General features: G+C 44.9%; 1 protein-coding gene across 1 annotated transcript in view; it reads right to left on the reverse strand.

Annotated features, from left to right (window-relative positions):
• Positions 1–898: 898 nt before the first annotated feature.
• Positions 899–20651, reverse strand: part of TECTB (tectorin beta) — a 230403-nt gene continuing 210650 nt past the window's right edge. Inside the window, exon 11 of the mRNA XM_069242215.1 lies at positions 899–918. Coding sequence (XP_069098316.1) covers positions 899–918 — 20 coding nt within the window. The remainder of the gene's footprint in view (positions 919–20651) is intronic.

Here is a 20651-nt window from a genome sequence, read left to right on the forward strand (position 1 = left end):
ATATATCAAATGGAACTTTGTCCCAAACAATCCTGCCTGGAATTGGTACAGCTGAAATGTTCACAAGGGGCAAGTCTCTTCAGACCTTATGTGAGGAAAGGTAGGGAGTTAGAACTTCATCCACTGGCTCGACAGAGGAGCATTCAGGAAGATAATGACCATTTATAAGGAGAAAGAAAACAGTCACAAAGCCAATCCATAATAGAAAAACGAGCAATGTCAGAGATATCCAGAGATAAATCCATGGATAAACGAAATAGTTGTTTTTAAGCGTACATGTCTTTGAAACAGTTTCAGTTGTAGGTGTAGATGAAGTTGAAGAAAAGTCATCAAGGTCGATAAAGTAACCAAAAGCAGTTTCTGATAACATAGGAGCCGGTGCATTACTGGTGGATGGATCCACTTCACATGGAGGCTCATAGTAGACGGTGTTGTCAGTTTGAGTTGAATTGGAGTCGAACACAGCCACACCTTGGACAGTTCTTGTTGGTGAGGCTGCAACAGGAATTAGCAGAAGTTCATTTGCTGCCCTCCCCATGCTCGAGAAGGCATTCATAGCAGTGTCGTACATGCTGATGTATTAAGAAGCGTTGTTGCTTCTTCTTTGGAGAGGTATATCCTGTTGGCTAGCAAGAGGGAAACAGGGATTAACCAAGAGACCTCTGGGTCTACTGTGCAGGATCGGCCACATGGTGTAATTTGATGTTGTCAAGATACCAGTTCTGGTACCTTGGATTCCCAGGACTGGGACCGGTGCTCTGTAGGATGGGCCGAATTCCATCTTTATATCACAATAATCTTCACACGAACCAGATCCCTGACTTTAGGAATCCAGCCTGTAGGAGTTGTTGACAAATCCCTTATTCCTAAGGTGACAGCACTGGCGGATGAATTATCATCATGAAATTGGTGAAGATCCTGTAAGACAGTGAGACATTCATTTCATTTACGTCAAAAGGTATGTCCGCTGCCACCAAAGCAGTGCCATCTAGATACGGGACATACATAGCTATCCCAAAGAGGACCTCATAAGGAGTGCGTCCTCCCAAGGACCGTCTTGGCAGATTATTCAGTGCTCTCTGGACCCCATATAAGTGACGAAGGTAACTGCGGCCTGAACCTAGTACTCTAGCTGTTAAGGACTGCTTTAGATCTCGATTCCTCCTCTCCACAATCAAATTACCCTCAGGATGGTAGGGTGAGGAGTAATGTAGCTCAACACCCACCGTCCTCATGGTGTCCCTGAATGCCTTAGAGGCAAAGGCAGGGCCCTGGTCCGAATGGAATGCTGCAACCGCATATGTACCAATAGAGCGCAGCAAATCTTTTATAACAGTTCGAGCATCAGCCGACCACTGTTGCCACACCCACAGGAATTTAGAACATGAATCAACAGCGACTAAGATGGATTTGTATGCACCATCAGGTTGTAGGGGACCACTATGGTTCAGGTACACACATTGTAGTAGCCTGTTGGACAATAAGAGGGAAGTCTGCGGAGGTCATTTTATGTTTGAGCCCTTAATTTGCTGGCAAATACACAACAAAGGACATATTGCTTGGTCTGTTTGTAAGGACCTGGCCACCAGAAGCATTTCTGTAAGATTGATATTGTGGCTGCAAAACCAGCATGAGCAGATGTGACACCCTGATGCGTTGCTTTGATGAGATCTAATCTCTGGTCTTTGCTGGGGATCACTCAATCTCTGACACCAGGAATTGTTGCAAAGGCAACGTTCTGTGCACTGATATGGTATGAATATTTTGTAGGGTATGCTTTTGGGAGAGGCTTGCCTTCAGCCGAAGATTTTACGACAGCCAACATTTCATTATCCAATCTTTTCTGGGAACAAGTCACTGCAGCAACAGAAGCAGTAGCTGCTGCAAATTTGACTGCTTCATCAGCCAAGGTGTTGCCAATAACGTGTACACTTACAGGTTGGTGGCCCAATGTATGGACTACATGAGCAACAGGTAGCTTATCCTAAAGGTCAGCCACCCTCCCCCAAAGACGTTTGTGTTTTATGCTGTTCCCCCTGGAGTCTCTGAACCTGTTTAACTGCCAATGATTGAGATAATCATTGTAGGACTGGACACAGTAGTACAAATCACACACTAACAATGTAAGGTATCTTGGATCCATACGTTCCAATGCCAGGATGAGGGCTTTGAGTTTAGTCAGTTGTGCTTTGCAATCCCCTAGGGTCTGCGTGTAGGTATCACAAGGGTGGAATACATCATTCTTCATCACTCCGCTCACGGCTGCGCAAGCGGCTGAATATTGATGTTTCGTACCTACGGCTGGTTGTGCTGAACCATCAGTGTAAATGACAGTATGGTATCTGTCAAGTGGCAAGATTTTAAGAGGTGCAGGGCACTCGTGTTCATATTGGAGTAATTCTTGTGTTTGAAGTTTTGGTTCAAAGATGTAATCAACATCAGTGGCAGTCAGGGAGGTTGCTCATTGAATTCAGAATGGATGTAATGCTTTAGCATTAGGAACACTTGCTTTGGTGACAGCCTCTAAGGCTGGCAACAGGGTAACTACAATAATGCGTTTCCCTGGGGCAAGTGGCGTCTCCTTGATGACAGCCATCTGTACAGCAGTCAGAATTTTTTCTGTGGGTGCAAAGCGTTGTTCTGCGTTGGAGTATAAATGTAATTTATATGCTATGGGCACCATGTCGCCTTTGTTAAAGGTGACATAAGTAAACCCAATGGCACCCGCAATTATGCTGATGATCACATTTATTTTATTGTTACGGGTGTGTAAGTGTTTTGCTTCTAGCATGCCCTGTTGCAATCCTCTAAGGATACATGTGTGTTCAACAGTCCAGTGTCTGCTTGAGAAATCTGGGCATTTGAAATAATAGAGTGGCTTTAAGCATTGTGCATAGCCAGGATGTAAGTTCTGCAAAGTTTGAGAAACCAAGTAAAGACTGCAGTTTCTTGATAGTATTTGGTGGCTGGAGTTGAGTGCATTTTTCTAAAAAGTGCAGGGCCAAGCTCTTGCCCTCGTTTGATAGCTTATATACCAGGAACAATACACTGATAAAGGCTATTTTAGTTTTCTTGAAACTGAATTTGTAGCCAAGGGCTGCGAATCCTAGAATGATCAGATCGACCCTGGTAAGATGAATGTTGAGGTTGTCATCTGTGAGATAGATGTCATTCACACAGGACAATGCCTCAGGGTCAATATCATGTAATATTGATGTTACACGGGCTGAGAACAGCTCTGTGCTGTTCTTGTAGCCTTGGGGCAAACAACAGAAGTGCTTTTGTGGGCCAAATGAGAATGCACTCAGGTCCTGATTTTCATGTGCTTAGTTGTGGCAGAAGAAACCGTTTGAAATATCCAAGGTTGTTTTGTATTTTTTTACACACCATGTTGTTAATTAGTGCCGTGCTGTGTGAATTTTGTATTACATATGTGCGTGTGTGACTGTTTAAATGTCTGTAATCTAAGACTATTCTTTAGGAATGGTCTGGTTTAGCAACCGGGAATAACAGGTTATTCATTGCAGAGACATAGGGCTCAATTACTCCCTGGTACTCAAGATGAGTGAGGATCTCCTTCACTGGAGCTTTTGCCTTGTGTTTAACTGGATAGTGGGGCTGAGGCTGGGGTGTAGGCTTAATAGGTATTACATGGTAGGGGGAAATCCTTATCCCAAACTGCTTGGTTGCGGTATAGTGCAGGTGCCTGTGCTAATGCTCACTTTACAGCTTAGGCTTGTTTTACTGCCTCTGGAACACAATCAGAGTAAGAAGGCAAAATGACATCTTCCCCATGTGGGAGCTTACGGATGTGCTCAGGTGGCCAGTATCTTTCAGCCAATAGGATATCACAACTAAGTTCATCCCAGAATATTATACTAATGGTGCGATCCATGTCTCCCTCAACTTGGATGTTTCAATCATAAACCCTGTGGGGTGGGAGAATGCACCCTTCCGCAGTCTCGACTGCCCTCGCACTCAGATGATCTTTCAGACTCTGGTGACATATCATGGTTTCTGCTGCGCTGTCCAGCAGGGTCACTGCTCACATCTTGTTCTTCAGCAGTGTTCTCATTTTTAATTGAATGTGCTGCCACCTTGTGGCTTTTGTTGGGGGACTTGTCTTCTTTCTTGTCTGAAGATTGCTTTGAGTCTTTCTTCTGTTTTACATAGTCAGGATGTTGTTCTGACTGGCCCACTCTCTCGCTAAGTCAATACAGTGCATCCTGAAAGGAACAAGAGGGACGTAAATCAGTATGTCTGGCAGGAGCTTTCAATTTTTCTCTGTTTTTGAGATTATGGGGGTAATTAGGATCTCGGCGGGGAAACCCACCGAGATTGGCGCTGACGGTCAACAGAAGACCGCCAGCACACAGAACCCCCCACCGGCCACATTCCGAACATTCAGCTGGGCGGGCCGGTGGAAACAGGGTTTCCACCAGCTGGCCCAGCTGGATGCAGGGCCTGAACATTGATGCCGGCTCCAAATGGAGTCAGCGGCAATGTAGCAGTGCGGCGGATGGAGTAGCACCTGTTGCGCATTTCACTGCCCGTAAATCGGGCAGTGAAATGCGTGACGGGGTAGGGCATTGGAGACCCTGCACTGCCCATGGCAAGTGCATGGGCAGTGCATGGGCCCCCAGTTGGGGCCCGAGTCACTCATTCTGCCAGCCTTTCCCTGGCGGTGCAAATCACCAGGGAAAGGTTGGTGGAATCGGACTCATTATCCAGCGGGCAGCGCTGACCGGTCGGATCAGAAACGCCACCACTGCCAGTCTGCCTGGTGGCGGGAACCTGGCGGTTGTGGCGTTTCATCTGTGGCGGTTCTGCCACGTTCATTATATGGTGGTCTAGTGGCAATTACCGCTACCGCCAGCATAGCAGTCCAGACCGCGATGTACATAATGAGGGCCTATATCTCCTTTCGGAGTTCTCCAGGTGTGGAGTGTCTGCTCTTTGCCTATCTTTATTTTGTTTTTGTTTATCCCAGTGCTTTTTAAAACCCTCCTGTGCTTGTTTAGTATCTTCCTTAGGGGTGGTACCCTGAATTTCAGGTTTTTTTCGGCTTGGCTCCGAAACTATCCCATCTTATACTAGTACAGGTATTGGAAATAATTTTTAGCAGCTGTTGCTCATGTTTCAGGTGTGGCACCTCCTGGAGCCGCTGGTGTATGGCCAACGCTACTGCTTCCCCTTTGATATTACTCAGTATTATTGAGGAAACTGCATCGAAGTTACTCATCAGTTTCATCCCCAAGTCCAGGGCTGGTGCAGCCCCGTGTTCGTTCTGAATTTGTTTTAACACTTGCAGTAAATTGTCAAGTGTCGGGGTACCATGTGTGGTAGTGTAAACTGCAGCGAAGACTGTAGCCAATGTGCGCAGTCATCCACTGAGGGAACCATTCCGAATGGCAAGCACATAGTGAGAATTCTATGCTTTCCCTGTGGTCTGGTGCGGGGAAACACAGCTTCCAGCTGAATACTTTTCTGGGCTATCCAGAACGGTATTTTCTCTTGTTCCGTGAGCACTTTGCCCATGATAGAATGTACTGTTTGTGGGTTAATCCCAGTAACGGCCAATTGGTATTCAGAGGGTGCTGGTGGTGCTGGATGCACTGGTGTTGTGTTCAAAGTTCACATTACAAACTGAACAAGCAGCCTATATAATGTTACTAGCTCATTGTAAAGACTGCACAGATCAGCTGCCTGCATATTTTGTACGCCGGGGTGTGGTGTATATGTGGTAAACACTGGCCACGTTGGTCTGTCATTACCTGAGGGACCTAATCTCACAGGTTCTTTTATGGGTGATAGAGCACCATTAAACCAGTTCTGATGTTCTTGATAAGTAATTGGTATTTCAAGATACTGGAATGCTTGGTACCATTGTGGTACGTTTGCAAATCTGTATGTAAGGAATGTGTATGTAGTCTCATCTTTTTCAGGAAAATTAACCCAGGAATAGAATGTTTCTGTTTGGTGAACTTCATTGGCTTCTACAATGAATGTGACATCCCCGCCATCATCTGTTAAGCCATGCCCTATTAGATGTAGCGTTAATGCATGGCTGACATTCTCTGTAATGTCTATGGCGTTAGCCGTTTTAAAAAATGGGTAAAGAGACAGAGCACCAAATGGAGAGAAAAGTATTTTTAGAAGTTCAATCTCGAACAGCCAACAGCATACAGTAGTTAGGTGCTCCCTGTTCAGCTGAGGAGGATTATCCCAAAGACCACAGACATCTCCGTATAATGGTACTTAGGGTACCTGCTGTGTGTGAGACAGAGATACTCAGGGCATCTGTAAATTAGCCAACAAAATGAAACATCCCACCTTCACTGATGGTCCCAAAAAAATCAGAATCCCCAAATATAATGACAAAATCATCAAGCCAAAAATCTTAATATGCATTCATATCTATATGTTTCATATCAGTTTATTTTACAATTATAGTCTCATTTATTTCAATATTGTACTTGTGTGTATAATACAGGTAGTCCTATGACTGCTGGGAAAAGAGCAAAAAATAAAAGACTCACATTCACACAATTACAGTCATACTGTTTAAAAACAAAAAGGACAACGTATATAAGGCAATCTAAAGCCAATTTAAGGACCCCCCCAAGGAGTAAGAAAAAACAAATACACCTCCAAAACAAGTAGACCGAAATTATCCCAATATCTGTTCAACAATATCCCTTGGGTACAAGTCCTCAGTGTTCCAAGAATACGCAATCATGAGAGTTTCTCTACTCCTGGTTTGATGCATTTACACCGTAGGTCACAAAAAATGTTTATGAAGGGGGTTAAAGTCCAATAGAGCGTCTTTGTCCTTAATGATGGTGCCAACGCGCGGTTCGGTTTCAAGTGACCACAAGGGGTCACTCACCTTCTTCAGGGCACACAGCAATTAAAAATATAGAGCCATCCCAGGAGAGGCTACACCACTCATAGACCCTATACCTGCAATGTAAAGTATTTGCATTATAACTAATGGCTTGACAAGAAAGGAAAAAAAAAAGAAAGAGAAAATGAAAAAGAAATAGGAAAAATATCAAATCTATATGTAGTGGTTCCATCCCCACGGGTGATCCATATTGTCATGCAGAAAATGCCACCCTGTGGGTAAGTATCCAGAAGTGTGTCTACATGTACATAGACATGCATTGTCTATTGTCTGGTGCTTTCTTTCATGCCAGTACTTATTGCTACTCAACACTGCATCAAAGTGCTTCCCCAAAAAACTTTCACTCGTGTATATGACCGGTGGCCTAGTGTAATATGAACTAAAGTTAAACAAAGTGCTACAAGCAGATGACATTGCTCTAGTCCCATACATAGTGGGTGAAGATGTCTAAAGCACAGGTTTCTTACTAATGCATAGGGAAATCGCAGGGCTCCAGACCCTCACAGAGTACACGGTACCTCCTTAGTCATCGTCTTAAAGGAGAAGTTCCTTTGGTGGAGTGGAAACATACGGAAAAGACTGTTTAAAATGGACGCAATATCGGTGTGAGATTGCTTTATCAGATATATAAACGGCCTCTATATTTCAGCTGGGTCCCAGGGTTATCTCTCAGCCCGTTCCATTGTTTCCTTTCCTATTAAATTCTGCCGAGCTTATTTGGAGTCTGCGGAGTTTCTCAAAAGCCTGCCATAATGGTCCTCCCACATGTGAAATATGAGGAGGGAAACAGAAGCATGCTGCATAAACCTCAGGGCAGATAGACACCAAAGCCTTGCGAACACCACCCGGAAATGCCTGTACTCCTGGATGGAGCGATTCTTTATTCTATGACAGACTTCACAAGGGCCAGCTAAAGGGCAGGTATGTGAGGCTGCCATATTGGAGTGTTTATTTCAACGGAACACAAAGAGAAGAAAGGGCACCCCATACTAATTGAGAAATATATGATAGGGAAGCCCACATTGCAGAAATAAAACAGACTTTATAATCAAACACAAGGAAGTTTATCTAGTCCCCGGCTACCATGGATGTCTATACCCTGGAGTGGAGAAATACAGTGTAAAACAACAAACTTAACCGAAGTCAACCCATAGAATAACAAATACATACGCCCTATTTGTAATCCATAAATGAGTGCCAAAACACCGTTGCTGGTGCGGCATGTCGTAGTTGGACTCTCGCTCCTAGGCGAGACTGCTGGTTTAGGGATGTCAGCACTTTTGTTTGCAGGCGACTAGGCCAATCCTACAACAAGTCGCAACTGTTGGCCCAACCCTCCTGGCTCACAAGCAGTACCTCACCAAAAACCCAAACAGTAAAAGGTGATTATAGGCAGCCTTTATGCATGGATTCTAGAGTGCAACATCTCAGGGGAGTTGTGGTTAAACGGAGAGTACTCTTTTGTCACGTGAGCAACAAGTCTCAGTCACACACAGGCAATGAAGGAGATGCAGTAAGGTTTCCAACATGTGTAGGAAAGTAGCCTCTTTCTAGCTTGGTTACCCCCACTTTTGGCCTGTTTGTCTGTGTGTGTTACTGTGTTCACTGGGATCCTGCTAACCAGGACCACAGGGATTATGCTCTCTCCTCTAAATTTAGTTGCTGGTAACTTTTTATTCTTATTTTATTAATTGGCTTACTGGTCCTGCCTTGTAAGTCGCTAGTATATGGTACCTAGGTACCCAGGGCGTTGGGGTTCCAGGGGAACCCTATGGGCAGCAGCAGTTATTCTTTCACCCATAAGGAGCCCATGCAGTGTTCTGCAGACTTTCCACTGCAGGTAATTACACCAGGTCACCATAAGTCACCCCTATTGTAGGCCCTTATCAGCCCAGAGGGCAGGGTGCAGGTACCTGTGTGGGAGGGCTCCGCTGCACCAGCAGATGTGCCTCCACAAACTCCAGCCACATTTTACTGGACTTTGTGAGTGTGGGGATGCCATTTTTATGTGTACTGGACATGGGTCACTACCTATGTCCACCTACATAATGGTAACTCCGAACCTGGGCATGTTTGTATCAAACATGTCGGGATCGTACCCCAATACTGTTGCAAGTATTGGAAGTATGATTCCATGCACTTTGAGGGCTCCACTTTGAGGGCTCCTTAGAGGACACCCAGCATTGCTATCACCGGTCTTACAGGGTTTTCCGGGCAGCCCAGCTGCTGCCACCCCTCAGACACGTTTCTGCCCTCCTGCTGCTTGATCTGATCAAGCCCAGGAAGGCAGAACAAAGGATTTCCTTTGGGAGAGGGAGGTAACACCCTCTCCCTTTGGATATAGGTGTGACTGGCTTGGGAGGGGTAGCCTCCCCCAGCCACTGGTTTTGCTTTGAAGAGCACATTTGGTGCCCTCCATGCATAGACCAGTCATATTGGTTCAAGGACCACCAGTCCCTGCTGTGGCGCGAAACTGTACAATGGAAAGGGGAGTGACCACTCCCCTGTCCATCACCACCCCAGGGGTGATACTCAGAGCTTCTCCAGAGGGTCCCAGGGTTCTGCCATCTTGATTCCAGAGTTGGCAGGGAACTCTGGGAGCATTTGAGTGGCCAGGCCAAGCAGGTGACATCAGAGGCACCCTTTGATAGGTAGTTACCTGGTTAGGTGACCAAGCCCCCTCTTTGGGCAATATAGGGTCTTCCTCTGGGGTGAGTCCTCAGATTCGGCTTGCAAGATTCCAGCAGGACTCCTCTGCATCCTCTGCTTCGACTTCTGGCCTCCGGAACCACAACTGGACCCTCCAGGAACCCACAAGCTGCAGATCTATGAGGATGACTCTTCTGCAACATTGTATCCAGAGTTCCTGACAGCTTTGCAACAGTTTCCTTACTGTGCATCCTCAGAAAACTGCAACTCTTCAGCCTGCACAAGAAGAAGAAGGAATCTCCCTTGGGGTGAAGGCATAACTCCCCTTCATCCGCAGGTACCTGGCTGCAACAACGACCGGCTCTGTGGGTCTTCCCTCATCCTGAGTGGCGTGGATCCTGTATAACGGTGGTCCGGAGTGGTCCCCTTGGTCCTCTCTACCACCTGTCGCACACTGGTGGTGGTAAGTCCTTTGCACCCCACTCAAGACAGTACCCCCATGCATTGTGTCCTTTGCAGTTACCAAGGCTTGTTTGCTTTACCTCCAAGGGGAACGTCAGGCGATGTGTAGCTCCAACCCCCAGCACTCCCTCCTGCAACTCCTGGGCCTCTGCATGGTCCACTAGCGACGTAGGAGAAACTTCTGTGGTGCTGCATGGGCTGCTTTAGTGACTTCTATGTCCCTGTCCTGTAGGACATCTATGGGTGCTGCCTCTGCTCCTGAGGGTCTCCTGTGACGCGGAGTGTCCTCTGTGACTCCCCCTCCTGGGTAGCGTCCTCCTGGACCTTGCTGGTCCCCGGCAGCACCTCTTTTCCTCTAACTGCAAATTTGCCTTTGCCAAGGCTTGTTGGTGGAAATCCTTCACCGGCACCCATCTGCAATCCAGTTTCCATTGTGGGACACCTTTTGCACTCATCAGGAACTCTTCCCCTGCTTCTGGGCTGCAGTGCTGACCTGTCCTTCTTCGCCGACCAACTCCAATGAGTACCTCTGAGTGGGTAATACCTCCAACTCCCCCTGGACTTCACAGACACTTCTGGACTTGGTTCCCTCTCTCCACAGGTCTCCCTCACAGGTAATCCATTGCTGGTTTCTTGCAGGCTGTTCTGGGTGTCTTTTTTTTCTTCTTTTCATCCTTCGAGTGGTTTTGGGGAAATCCAGTGTTTCACTCCTGCATTTCTGGTCGCTGGGGGGTACTGCATTACTTACCTATGTGGTTTCCTAGTACTCCCAGCTCCCCTCTAGACATTCTACTTACCTAGGTGGGGGTACCTTGTTTGCATTCCATTTTTTTAGTATATGGTTTGTGCTTCCCCTAGGGTCACTATTAGTTATTACTATTTGCACTGTTTGCTGATCTTTTCTATGCCTATTTCTGATTGCTAGTGTATATATTTAGTGTTTTACTTACCTCTTAAGGGTGGGTCACCTGTCTAGTATTTTGTGATGAAAAGTACCTTCATTCGTGTACAACTGAGTGTTTTCTTTCATGTGTGAAAGTGCTATGTGACTACAATGGTATTGCATGGGCTTTGCATGTCTCCTAGATAAGCCTTGGCTGCTTATCTACAGCTACCTCTAGAGAGCCTGGCTTATAAACACTGCCTTCATTTCACTAAGAGGGGATATGTGGACCTTTTGTAAGGTGTAAGTAACTTGAGTACCCACCACACACCAGGTCGGCTTCCTACAACAGGTTTATTGAAATGACTGCAATCTGCGATAAAATGCATGAGCTGCAATGAGTAGGATAATGCAAAGTTCAAGAAGCATAATTGTGAAAATGAGAGTCATGAATACAAAGCACCCCACCATCTTGCAATAAGCATAAGATGTGAAATATGCCCTAAAACCCTAGCATGGAGAACCTAATCTCTAACCTAAAGAGAGCTAGGTGTGATAAACCTAATCTGCCAGTACCATGTCCATGAGAAGCGCCCCAACCCTTGTTACCTTGGAATGAGGCCTCTAGGTGAGACTCTGTGGGGACACGAAGGCTGGGTCTGCATCAAGGTGACATGTAACATAGATATCGTTGATGGCATCTGATAGGAATCCCTCTGATAACCTTGTCTACGTGAGATGTATTTGTACAGATCTTGTAGGACCCCTGACGCCTCTTTGTTCCCAAACAATAGAAAAGGAGGCATGCTTGGGACAACAATTATATAACCAATTCCCACCAAAAGTACATTATGTTCCTGTCCCACATAAGTGGGAAATGGACATGATGTGAATACCTAAGTATATCACTTGTCATCGGGCGATGTCCTTGACGGATCCGTGTCTCGTGTGTCTTTGGTGTTTTGAGCGGGACCATGAACCCAAGTCATGCATTTGAATGCTTTGAGGGAGTGGTCCCTGAAGCTGATGGTGCCCAACGCCTGACTCTGAGCAAGTCGCAGTACCAGTTGAGAGGAAGGTCCTGGAAGTGGTTGCAGAGTTCTCCATCGTTGTCATCCCACTCGAAGTCCTCTGGATGATCGGGTAAGTTGAGGCACAAGAACAAGTCAAAGAAAGCGAAACTTTCTTCGACTTTTTCTTGTCCATCAGCCGATGGGTCGCAGGAGCATCGTTGTTCTAGGCCTCTGTCTGCAGAGCCTGCTTCAGGGCTGACACCGTGCCTCCCCGAGTTTCCAGGAGCCGGAGCAACCCCATGCCAGTTAAAAGTGTTTTATTGGGGTCATGTGCCTAATTTTCAGGCAGTCTGACACTGCTGGAAACAGAAGGGGCCCCTTTGGGTTCCACTCTGGTGGCTTTGGCCTCAGCTCCAAGGGGCACTCATGGATCCATGCTTGGATCCGTGAGAGTGTCAGTCGTATTATCTTGACCTTCCCCGGCACTGGTCCTGATGCCGACGATCCTGGGCAGTGCTCCCCCATCCTCATTGCCAACTCGGACACAGAGCCAAATGGGCGTCGTACAACATCAACTCCAGTGCCGACAGGATCCGTGCATCTTATGTCTGATCCTGAGCCTTTTTCTTATGGGCTTGGGTACTATGAGAAAAGGAGGGAATGCTAGAATACCAGCTCCAAGACCCTGTGGACTGGCATATGGACTTGGGTGAAGCCAGTGGACTGGACACCTACCCAGATACTGCCATGCTTTCTCCTCCTACTGTGGCTATGGAGGAGGGTGCCTCATATCCTGTGGCGGTGAGAAGGGCAGCTGAGCTCTTGGACCTTGAGCTTTCTTCAGTGACATTCAGGACTAACCTCCTGACAGAGGTGCTTCAACCTCCAAACCCCTGCACCCCTTCAATTAAGCCCTTACACATGTCCTACTGGGTATCTGGTCCAAACCCAACACAGGGGCTCCTGTGAACAGGACAACTGCTTGCTGCCATCGCTCTGCTCTAAGCAACCCAAATTTCCTTACACAACACCTCACCTTGCATGCTTGGTTATCCAAGCCTCCATCTCCCATGGCGTGTTCCCTTCCCCACTCCAGGATAGGGAATCCAAGAGGTTGGAGACACTTGAGAAGAGGATGTTTTCTTCCGCCAGCCTAGCATTGTGGTCTGTGAACACAGTCATGTCCTTTATTCCCACACTCTGTGGAATATGATTGTGCAGATGCTGCCACAGGTCCCAAATGAGGCCTGGGTTGTACTCTCCCAAGCATTTTCTGATGGAAGAGACAAAGCAAAGTTCATGATGCAATGTGGACAGGACATGACCAATTCACTAGGCAGGGTAGTTGCATTGACAGTGGTCCTTAGGTGTCACGCCTGTTTGAGGACGTCTGGCTTTTCGGAGGATGTCCAAGTCAATCTTATATACATGCCCAATAATGGCACCCGTCTCCGAAGAAAAAGCAGTCTCGGAGCTCAAGCACTTCAAGGATTCTCATGCTACAGCCAGGTCATTGGCCTCATGGTGGCCCCTCGTGCCTCCCAGTCTGCTTTTTGCCCCTTTCATTGCTATGGAAGGGGTGTCAAACCACATCCATTTCCCCCCAGCCACTGTGCTGTGCATGCTGCCCAGCCTCTTGGTGGCCGGGGATGTGGAATCCACCAATCTCTTGGATCAGGGAGCCAGCATTCCAGACAGTGAACTACTCCCACTCTCTTCAGCTGCCTCCAAACCTTCCTAGTCTGACTCTTCCCCATAAGGGACCAGTCAGAGGCAGAGTCCGCCATCATCTGCTCTGCTGACAGTCCATCATGTCAGACAGATGGGTTTTGCAGATAGTCCGAAGAGGCTATTCCCTCCCTTTCGAGACTACCCCTCCATCTGTTCTACCATCCCACTATCTTTGTGACAAAGTTACAGCTCTCTTGGCTAAGAGAGCTTTACTGTGCCAGAAGTAGGTCATGGTTGCTATTTCCTCAGTCCTAACCTAGATCTTCATGCACCCAATCTCTTCCTCTGGAAGGATAAGTTCAACATGGTCACTCTTGCTCAGGTTTTATCTGCCCCTGACCCAGGAGACTAGATGAATTGGACTTGCAGGACACTTATTTACATGTTCCCATCCTGCCTGCCAACAGATGCCACTTGCGGTTCATGATGGGCCACTAGCACTTTCAGTTCACTGTGCTCCTGTTTAGCCTTACCGATGCCCCTTGGGGGTTCACCAAGGTGATGGCGGTAGTCGCAGCTCATCTGCGCAGGTCAGGGGTTTTAGTCTTCCCCTACCTCTGCATCTGTCTGTTGAAGGCAGACTTGTTCCAGGCTGTCATCTCCCACCTCCAGACTACGGCGGACCTCCTGCATTCTGAGGGGTTCACTATAAAAGTGTGAAAGTCACAACTGTATCCCTCTCAGATGCTCCCTTTCGTCTGAGCTGTTCTGGACATAGTGCAGTTTCGGGCTCATCCTCCAGAGCGGCGAGTCCAGGATATTCAGGCTATGATACTGATGTTTCAGCCCCTATAATGGATTTTGGTGAGAATGACTTTGAGGCTGCTGGGTTCATAGCCTCCTGCATCCTGCTGGTGACACAAGCCAAATGTTCCAGTGGGCACAGTATCAGGAGAATCTCTCCAGATTTCGAAGGAAACTGTGCAAGATGTGCAGTGGTGGCTTATGAACCGCGACTGGGTCAGAAGCAGATCCCTCTCCTTTCCCCAACCAGAGAGGACAGTAGTGACAGATGTGTCACTCCTGGAGTGGGAACGGCTATCTGGGAGAGGTGGGGATCAGAGGCATCTGGTCTCTTGGGGAACTCCGTGCAATCAGACTGGCATTGAAAACATTTCTTCCCTCTCCCAAGGGAAAAGTAGGGCAGGTGTTCATGGACAAAACCACTGCTATATGGTACTGCAAAGTGCAGGGCAGAGTGGGATTGTGGACCCTTTGTCAGGAAGCACTGCATCTCTGACCATGGCTGGAACAACAGTCCATATCCCTGGTGGTTCAACATCTGCTGTGCTCTCTGAACACTGGAGCAGAAGACAAACTCAGCTGACAATGCTTAATCTATCACAAATGGTGTCTCCATCTGGAGTAGTTAGTGCAAGGTCTCTTTCAGCAGTGGGGAGAGCCTTGGTTAGATCTGTTCACCTCCACAGAGAACGCGCAATGTCAGAAGTACTGCACATTGGAGTTCCTAAGGCGGCAATCACTCTGCAATGCTTTTCATCATGAGTGGAACCCAGGCCTCCTGTATTCCTTTACACCCATACCACTTCAGCCCAGAGTTCTCAAGAAGATCAAGTCCTTCTTGTGGCACCGGACTGGGCACATAGAGTCTTGTATCCGAACTACTGAGCATGGCCATCGATCCTCTGATCAGACTGGTCCTTCAGGAGGATCTTGTGTTGCAGCAGCAGGGAAGGGTTCTCCACCCAAACCTGTTCTACCACCACCTTCTTAAGTGGAGATTGAGCAGCAGCAGTTAACAGATTTTGACCTTCCACCCAAAGTATGTAGCGTAATCTTAGCAGCCAGACGTCCCTCCAACCGGAATGGTATATGCCTTTTGTTCGAAGAACTTTGTTGCATGATGCACAGACAAGTATGTTGACCCCCTTTCTGACCCTCTTTCTAAGGTTGTCTTGTTTATACTTTCTTTGGTGCAGCGGGGTTCTGCTGTGGGCACTCTCAAAGATTATTTGTCAGCAGTCTCTGCACTTTAAGGCTGCCTGATTAGCCTTATTTGTTTAAATCTACTATTGTTAATAGGTTCCTTAAAGGTCTTACTCTGATATTTCCTCCATCCCTCTTCATTATGCCCCAATGGGATTTGAACTTGGTTTTGACATTTCTGATGTGTGCTCCTTTCGAGCCTCTCCACACTTGTCCTCTCAGGCTTCTCACTTTGAAAACAGCCTTCCTTGTGGGCAGTACAACTGCTCGCAGGGTAAGTGAGCTGCAGGCATTGCCGTCTAAGTCACCCTACCTTTCCATCTATCCTGACAAATGGGTGCTTCGAACTAGGGCTTTCTTTTTGCAAAAAGTGAACATGCCATTTCATGTATGCCAATCCATCACCTTGCCTACTATTCACGCACCCCCACATCCTTCTAAGGAAGAGGAGAGGCTCCACCATCTGGATCCAAAAAGAGGATTGGCGTTCTACCTTGTTTGAACAAAAGAGTTCCAGGTGGATGATCAACTCTTTGTTGGTTATGTGGGTGCGAAGAAAGGTCGGGCATGCAGAAGTGAACCATCTCCCGATGGGTCGTAGTCTGCTTTAAAATCTGTAATGCACTGGCCAAGAAGCAACCACTTGAAGGTTTGGATGATCATTCTACCAGAGCTTTAACTGCGACCACTGAGTTAGCATGCAGAGTTCCAGTCCTTGATATCTGCCAGGTGACCATGTGGGCATCTCTGCACATGTTTACCAAACACTACTGCCTGGAGAGTCAGATCCGTAGGGATGGGTACCTGAGCTGTTCGGTCCTGCAGGACTTTCTAGTACGATCTTAGTTCGGAGACCCACTTCAGAGAATGGTATTGCTTGGGTATCTATTCTAAGGTGTGGAATCTGCAACTAGATGTCTGTACAGATGGACAAGTTACTTACCTTCTATAACTCCTTATCTGGTACACACAATATCTAGTTGCAGATTCCTTACAAACCTACCTATCCTTCCCGCTCTGCAAACTGATTTCTAGAGACAGGAACTCCCCCTTCAGGGCCTTAGTTATGATGCACCACTAGTCAGTTTCTTTATGGCTCTGCACTTCTGCCATGGAAAGTCATGACAGAAACTGATGTCAGCATGCCAGTGTGGTGCCTATATAGGATCCGAAACGTCATATCTGGAGCCGATGATGCTGATGGCAGAAGCGGAGCGGATGAATGCCACCTAACGGTGTGCAGGGGTACTGCTTGAGAAAAATCTCTGGATCCAGACTGACACCTGGGTGAATTCTAAGGTAAGGAATTTGCAACTAGATATTGTCCTTACCAGATAAGGAGTTACAGTTACTGAAAGTAAGTAACTGGCCCTTTAATTAAAGCACATACTCGAATGGCACGCAAAGCTCTCACCACAGGGTTACTCACCACAGCTTCCTTAGCACAAATTTTACCCTTTTTCACGCTCAAATTTAGTCCAGAGAACAGATAATGCCAAAGTGGGAAAAGTCAGCAGACATACATCTCCCTAGCATGATGCATAACACAAGGTAAATTGCATCTTTTGGTAAAATTTGTATTCAGAGTGACACACACTCAAAATGGTGTAGTGGTCAATGCAAACACAGATAGTACATTTTTACAGTTTTAGAGGTAGCCATATATAGAACCTTTCCTGAAAAATGGTATTTTCCTAACTTGTAGTTTTGAGAGCATGCACATAATAATGAGGAGAGTCATTCAAAGATGACTAATCTGATTGGGGGTTGATGGTCTTTTGCACACATAGCTGTCTATTACTCTATTATGGTCTTTTTATCTACACGCTTATTTGCAAAACATGTGCCTTTATTCTTAAGTATAAGTTACTTCATTAACTCATAAAGAATTGGCATTTGGTGAAAGAGGCTGGCATTTGTTTAAATTACAAATGCCATTTATATCAGTCTCTGTTGTCCTTCTTGCATATTTTTTGATGTGCTTCAGAAGCTATCTTTGTTCTGTGAGTGTTAATAACATAGTGGGTGCCACAAAGATCTACCAGAGAGGGGCCATCTTACTCTCATTCCAAGAACTATTCCCTGGGGGTCCTTTTTCATTATATTCAATTTCTGCAGCTGTAAACATGCAATCCCACCACACACTTTACCTTTACTCTTTGCTTTCTTGTGGACTGACAGTTCTATTGCCTCTCCAGCGACAAAGCGCGCTCAGCTGGGATATACCTGGTCACCATACACAGAGAAAGAGGAGGAATGTGAAGAATACAGTAGGCAGACATCCCTACCCCTTCTATCGTTACCCATTCAATTAAAAATATACTGAAGGAGCACATTTTATAGAAAGACACAGTTGGCAAAGAAATAATCAAGTTTCCAAGAAAAATTGGAGACTTGTTATGATTAATCCCAGGGTGTTACTTGTACCTGAAATTCTCAACTCAACTGATGAGTGAGTAAGGAGGACCACTAGAGATGGGAAGATTGTTTTCCTTTTCTCTGTGTTAACTAATTTGTACTCATGGGCTCTTTCACAATGTTGAATGGGTATAAGGAAATCATTAAGGCATCATATTTCGTGGCCACCCAAAACAGGCGTGAGCTTGAGCATCAATCTTGGGTCAAGCCCCTCATTCAAGAGAGATTGTTATTAGTTAGTTAATTCTCTAAAAAAGATTTCCAGCCTCTGTGTGGGGTATGACGATTTATCAAATTGACTACAGGAATGCTCTTCTAACTGTTTTACCTAAACTTCTTGAACAATCCTCTACTTCACAATCTGGTTGATTACCCAAACGAGAATCTCATCTGCCTCAGCTATACACAATGGCTTGCTCTTGAACATCCCTCCACCTACAAGAATGCACGTTTCATACATAAAGGCACCTAAGTTCCTTTTCTTTTCTCATTCAAAAACTAGTTTTCCCTCACCTATGATTTTTTCATTCCTCATCCAAAAACTAGTTTTCCCCAGAATATGAAACACATGGAGCATCCTAAACACAGATATAGAAGCTACGGACAGATCATCAAGCACATTTGCTGGCCACAAACCCTGCAATCCACTAAGTCCAGGCAATGTGTTTTTTTAATGTACTAAACCTATTTAGTTTAGCAAACCATTCTAAATCTGTAGTCATAAGGGACACATATAGGGCTTTCCTTCCAAAAACGGATTCCTTGTGGTATGTATTAACATTTTGCAACCAAAATATGGTCGACTGAAAGGTAGTGGTAGTCCATTTGCAAATGATAAGGGTTCCCTAAAGAACCCCTTCTCCTTTGTGAATAAGAGAAAAACATTTTTTAGAAAAATGGAGTCATAACTTCCTTTTTTTAACACAGTTTTTGTCCCTGAAAACTATCCACCAACCCAATGCAACACCCATCATTGTGCCGTAAAGTTGAATACTTACCCCAGTGCAATACCCATCCCTGCCAATTAAAAACAAATCACAAACCTGACGCAATAACCACTGCACCATTAAAGCTAATTACTAACCCAGTGTAATACACATCCCTGCATTCTAAAAACGAATTATTAAACTGCTGCAAAATCTATCCCTGAGCCCTAAAAACTAATCACTAAGCGCACACACAGTCTATTCCCATGCCCTAAAAATGAATTAGGAACCCATTTCAGTACCAATCCCTGCGCCCAAAAAGTGAATTATTACTCACTCATGTCTCAACACTCATGAAGCATAAAAAACAAAACAATAAATAATATATTTACATTTTTACAAAGAAAAAGAAAAACATATAAAATTATAAATAATGCAAATTATCACAACACACACAATTAACTAATATAAAACCCAACGACGCAAACATTAAATAACATTATAACAATAAACAATTTATAATGCCAAAATCAAAAATAAAATACAATTAATATAATTTAATAAACTACCCATCAAAATCTCAAAAATCCAACAAATTAAAACAAACACTACTTCAATAAAAAACAATCATTAAATATTATTAAAATACAAAAAATACCATTAGACCATTTTTTATAAATACAAATAAAACAATACCCACACAAATCCCCAATAAAGCTCAACAACCAGAAGAATAAAAACCTGAAAAAATATAATTGTATCATCAAAAATAACAATGTAAAATGAGAATTAAATTACCAAAACACACTTTAATACACTAGTCACCCAGTAGCACTGTTTATTAAACATCTAGTTTAAAAAACAAAAACAAATGTAAAGAATTTAAAATACTACAACATCCAACACCTGGAAACAAATATTTAAAAAAATGCCAAGAATTCACATTAATTATCTATATATAAAAGCACAATGCATTTTATGGAAGATTTAGCTATTTAAAACTTTTATATTATAGTGCAAAATAGTAAAATTATATTCTTACCAATGATAATACATACCACAATATGATTATACTCATGATATTCTGGATTCAATATTTAGTATGACTGATTTTGTTACTTCATAATTAGGGGTGCACCTCAACATGTATATATATATATATATATATATATATATCTTCTAATGTGCTTCTATAAACTAATATTATGGACCTGATTACGACCTTGGTGGATGGGATACTCCTTCACAACTGTGATGGAAATTCTGTCTGCTGCACTAAAAGTAAAATTATATCCCATGGAGCTTGTAAAACCGCAGGCGGGATATCTGTCACTTTTGTGATGGAGTATCTGATCCCCTAAGGGCGTAATCTAGCCCTATGTCTTTTGAACCTTTTTTGTGCTGCGCTCTGTCATTCCTGTGGAGTTTAGCAGTGCTATACCAAAAACTATTCAAATAAAAAAGAGAGAGTGGGAGTGCTTTCTCTTACCAGAGATGTGGCTAATCCCAGTCTAAAGTCACTTTGTATCAGAAATTGTAAACTCAGTTCTAACTAAAGGACTGCAAGTGTTACTTATTCTATTTTCCATTGTGATTAGCCTCAGTTTACAGGTACAACAGTTAATTTGTTTTCAATTCAGTTTTCCCTGCATTTACCATACCCTACAAATGTGGCAACACCGCAGAATGGAACTATGTATCACTTTTTAATATTA

The sequence above is a fragment of the Pleurodeles waltl genome, chromosome 6, assembly GCF_031143425.1.
Source record: "Pleurodeles waltl isolate 20211129_DDA chromosome 6, aPleWal1.hap1.20221129, whole genome shotgun sequence".
Lineage (NCBI taxonomy): Eukaryota > Metazoa > Chordata > Amphibia > Caudata > Salamandridae > Pleurodeles > Pleurodeles waltl.